General features: G+C 57.9%; 1 protein-coding gene across 1 annotated transcript in view; it reads right to left on the bottom strand.

The window, feature by feature from the left end:
- Positions 1-338: 338 nt before the first annotated feature.
- LOC115122699 (probable E3 ubiquitin-protein ligase HERC1) overlaps positions 339-5156 on the bottom strand; it is a 37570-nt gene continuing 32752 nt past the window's right edge. The window contains exons 11-12 of the mRNA XM_065015830.1: positions 4874-5074; positions 339-469 (exon numbers count right to left, since the gene is read on the bottom strand). Of these exons, the coding sequence (XP_064871902.1) occupies positions 339-469; positions 4874-5074 (332 nt within the window). The remainder of the gene's footprint in view (positions 470-4873; positions 5075-5156) is intronic.

The following is a 5156-nucleotide window of genomic DNA, read 5'->3' as shown; positions in this document are numbered from 1 at the left end:
CGATGACCACGACGGCTCCAGTCTCTAGAGGTATAATATAATGTGATATAATATAATGTGATATTATTATATAGAGATAGTGGTGACCTTATGGGCATCGATGACCACGACGGCTCCAGTCTCTAGAGGTATAATATAATATAATGTTATATTATTATATAGAGATAGTGGTGACCTTATGGTCATCGATGACCACGACGAGGTATAATATAATATAATGTGATATTATTATATAGAGATGGTGGTGACCTTATGGGCATCGATGACCACGACGGCTCCAGTCTCCAGAGGTATAATATAATATAATGTGATATTATTATATAGAGATAGTGGTGACCTTATGGGCATCGATGACCACGATTTGCTCCTTTCTCCAGAGGCTCTTTGGTGCCAATCAGCAGCTTGCCGTCAGCGTAGCCCACGGCGAACGGCCTGTCCTCACTGTACCAGGCGATGTGGATCACTGACACTACAACAGAAAAAACAACAATCGGGAGAGTCACAAATCAGATCAGTGACTTCAGATCAGTGTATTAAAGAGTCAATCCTGGAAGTAAGAAACAACCATACGATCAACGACACACAAGAGTCACAGTTTTGTGAAATCTGGGGACATTATTACATGTATATTATTTTACCTTTTTCTAACTAGGCAAGTCAGTTAAGAACAAATTCTTATTTTCAATGACGGCCTAGGAACAGTGGATTAACTGCCTGTTCAGGAGCAGAACGACAGATTTGTACCTTGTCAGCTCGGGGGTTTGAACTTGCAACCTTCCAATTACTAGTCCAGCGCTCTAACCACTAGGCTACCCTGCCGCCCCTCCACTCTAACCACTAGGCTACCCTGCCGCCCCTCCACTCTAACCACTAGGCTACCCTGCCACCCATCCACTCTAACCACTAGGCTACCCTGCCGCCCCTCCACTCTAACCACTAGTCTACCCTGCCGCCCCTCCACTCTAACCACTAGTCTACCCTGCCGCCCCTCCACTCTAACCACTAGTCTACCCTGCCGCCCCTCCACTCTAACCACTAGGCTACCCTGCCGCCCCTCCACTCTAACCACTAGGCTACCCTGCCACCCCTCCACTCTAACCACTAGGCTCCCTACCCTGCCGCTACCCTCCACTCTACCCACTAGGCTACCCTGTCGCCCCTCCACTCTAACCACTAGTCTACCTGCCGCCCCTCCACTCTAACCACTAGACTACCCTGCCGCCCCTCCACTCTAACCACTAGTCTACCTGCTGCCCCTCCACTCTAACCACTAGTCTACCCTGCCGCCCCTCCACTCTAACCACTAGTCTACCCTGCCGCCCCTCCACTCTAACCACTAGTCTACCCTGCCGCCCCTCCACTCTAACCACTAGGCTACCCTGCCGCCCTCCATTCTAACCACTAGGCTACTGCCGCCCCTCCACTCTAACTGCCCCTGCCCCTCCATTCTAACCACTAGGCTACCTGCCCCTCCACTCTAACCACTAGGCTACCCTGCCGCCCCTCCACTCTAACCACTAGGCTACCCTGCCGCCCCTCCACTCTAACCACTAGTCTACCCTGCCACCCCTCCACTCTAACCACTAGTCTACCCTGCCGCCCCTCCACTCTAACCACTAGTCTACCCTGCCGCCCCTCCACTCTAACCACTAGGCTACCCTGCCGCCCCTCCACTCTAACCACTAGTCTACCCTGCCGCCCCTCCACTCTAACCACTAGGCTACCCTGCCGCCTCCACTAGCACCCCGCCTCCACTCTAACCACTAGTCTACCACTAGTCTGCCTGCCCCTCCACTCTAACCACTAGTCTACCCTGCCGCCCCTCCACTCTAACCACTACCCTACCCTGCCGCCCCTCCACTCTAACCACTAGACTACCCTGCCGCCCCTCCACTCTAACCACTAGTCTACCCTGCCGCCCCTCCACTCTACCCACTAGGCTACCCTGTCGCCCCTCCACTCTAACCACTAGTCTACCTGCTGGTTACTGACCCAACGCTCTAACCACTAGTCTACCTGCCGCCCCTCCACTCTAACCACTAGTCTACCTGCCGCCCCTCCACTCTAACCACTAGACTACCCTGCCGCCCCTCCACTCTAACCACTAGTCTAACCACTCCACTCTAGTCTACCTGCCGCCCCTCCACTCTAACCACTAGTCTACCCTGCCGCCCCTCCACCACTAGTCTACCTGCCCCCTCTAACCACTAGTCTACCCTGCCGCCCCTCCACTCTAACCACTAGTCTACCCTGCCGCCCCTCCACTCTAACCACTAGGCTACCCTGCCGCCCCTCCATTCTAACCACTAGGCTACTCTGCCGCCCCTCCATTCTAACCACTAGGCTACCTGCCGCCCCTCCACTCTAACCACTAGGCTACCCTGCCGCCCCTCCACTCTAACCACTAGGCTACCCTGCCGCCCCTCCACTCTAACCACTAGGCTACCTGCTGCCACCCACTCCACTCTAACCACTAGGCTACCCTGCCGCCCCTCCACTCTAACCACTAGGCTACCCTGCCCCTCCCTCCACCCCCTGCTCCACTCTAACCACTAGGCTACCTGCCGCCCCTCCACTCTAACCACTAGACTACCCTGCCGCCCCTCCACTCTAACCACTAGACTACCTGCCGCCCCTCCACTCTAACCACTAGGCTACCCTGCCGCCCCTCCACTCTACCCACTAGGCCCTGCCGCCCCTCCACCCCTCCACTCTAACCACTAGCTACCCTCCGCCCCTCCACTCTAACCACTAGGCTACCTGCCGCCCCTCCACTCTAACCACTAGACTACCCTGCCGCCCCTCCACTCTAACCACTAGTCTACCCTGCCGCCCCTCCACTCTAACCACTAGGCTACCCTGCCGCCCCTCCCTCTAACCACTAGACTCCACTCTAACCACTAGGCTACCCTGCCGCCCCTCCACTCTAACCACTAGGCTACCCTGCCGCCCCTCCACCCCCTCCACCCACCTACCTGCCGCCCCTCCCTCTCTAACCACTAGACTACCCTGCCGCCCCTCCACTCTAACCACTAGACTACCTGCCGCCCCTCCACTCTAACCACTAGTCTACCCTGCCGCCCCTCCACTCTAACCACTAGTCTACCCCTGCCGCCCCTCCACTCTAACCACTAGTCTACCCTGCCGCCCCTCCACTCTAACCACTAGGCTACCCTGCCGCCCCCCCCTCCACTCTAACCACTAGTCTACCCTGCCGCCCCTCCACTCTAACCACTAGTCTACCCTGCCGCCCCTCCACTCTAACCACTAGGCTACCCTGCCGCCCCTCCACTCTAACCACTAGTCTACCTGCTGGTTACCCCTCCACTCTAACCACTAGTCTACCCTGCCGCCCCTCCACTCTAACCACTAGGCTACCCTGCCGCCCCTCCACTCTAACCACTAGGCTACCCTGCCACCCCTCCACTCTAACCACTAGTCTACCCTGCCGCCCCTCCACTCTACCCACTAGGCTACCCTGCCGCCCCCCTCCACTCTAACCACTAGTCTACCTGCTGGTTACTGACCCAACGCTCTAACCACTAGTCTACCTGCCGCCCCTCCACTCTAACCACTAGTCTACCCTGCCGCCCCGCCCCTCCACTCTAACCACTAGTCTACCTGTCGCCCCTCCACTCTAACCACTAGTCTACCCTGCCGCCCTCCACTCTAACCACTAGTCTACCCTGCCGCCCCTCCACTCTAACCACTAGACTACCCTGCCGCCCCTCCACTCTAACCACTAGACTACCCTGCCGCCCCTCCACTCTAACCACTAGGCTACCCTGCCGCCCCTCCACCCCTCCACTCTAACCACTAGGCTACCTGCTGCCCCTCCACTCTAACCACTAGACTACCCTGCCACCCCTCCACTCTAACCACTAGGCTACCCTGCCGCCCCTCCACTCTAACCACAAGGCTACCTGCCGCCCCTCCACTCTAACCACTAGACTACCCTGCCGCCCCTCCACTCTAACCACTAGGCTACCTGCCGCCCTCCACTCTAACCACTAGACTACCCTGCCGCCCCTCCACTCTAACCACTAGGCTACCCTGCCGCCCCTCCACTCTAACCACTAGGCTACCCTCCCGCCCACTCCACCCCTCCACTCTAACCACTAGGCTACCTGCCGCCCCTCCACTCTAACCACTAGACTACCCTGCCGCCCCTCCACTCTAACCACTAGGCTACCTGTCGCCCCTCCACTCTAACCACTAGACTACCCTGCCGCCCCTCCACTCTAACCACTAGGCTACCCTGCCGCCCCTCCACTCTAACCACTAGGCTACCCTGCCGCCCTCCACCCCTCCACTCTAACCACTAGGCTACCCTGCCGCCCCTCCACTCTAACCACTAGGCTACCCTGCCGCTGCCGCCCCTCCACTCTAACCACTAGGCTACCCTGCCGCCCCTCCACTCTAACCACTAGGCTACCTGCCGCCCCTCCACTCTAACCACTAGGCTACCTGCCGCCCCTCCACTCTAACCACTAGGCTACCTGCCGCCCCTCCACTCCACTCTAACCACTAGTCTACCTGCCGCCCCTCCACTCTAACCACTAGGCTACCTGCCGCCCCTCCACTCTAACCACTAGGCTACCTGCCGCCCCTCCACTACCTGCCTCCACTCTAACCACTAGTCTACCCTGCCACCCCTCCACCCTACCTCCACTCCACTAACCACTAGGCTACCTGCCGCCCCTCCACTCTAACCACTAGGCTACCTGCCGCCCCTCCACCCCTCCACTCTAACCACTAGTCTACCTGCCGCCCCTCCACCCTCCACTCTAACCACTAGTCTACCTGCCGCCCCTCCACTCTAACCACTAGTCTACCTGCCGCCCCATGCCAGCCCACCCTCCAGACTACGTACCATCTTTCCGGTAGCAGTGCTCCAGCTCAGTGCGCCGCATGGTGCAGGCATCGTGGACCTCTATAAGGCCCAGGGATCCATCCATACGTCCTACCAGCAACACATCTTTGGGTTCCCCGCACCACAGGGACACTGCTTCTCCCTCCGGCCAGGCCAGAGCTGACACCCAGTGGGGCTGCACGTCCAGAAGACCTTTACCACCTGGGGGAGGGGGTCAGAGTGGAAAGGTTTACAGGTCAGATAGATTCTAATAGAAACCACAGGGTCAGATAGATTCTAAAAG

Source organism: Oncorhynchus nerka, unplaced genomic scaffold (genome assembly GCF_034236695.1).
Source record: "Oncorhynchus nerka isolate Pitt River unplaced genomic scaffold, Oner_Uvic_2.0 unplaced_scaffold_1260, whole genome shotgun sequence".
NCBI lineage: Eukaryota > Metazoa > Chordata > Actinopteri > Salmoniformes > Salmonidae > Oncorhynchus > Oncorhynchus nerka.
The sequence above is the reverse complement of the archived record's forward strand: the minus strand, read 5'-3'. Positions and strand labels throughout refer to the sequence as shown.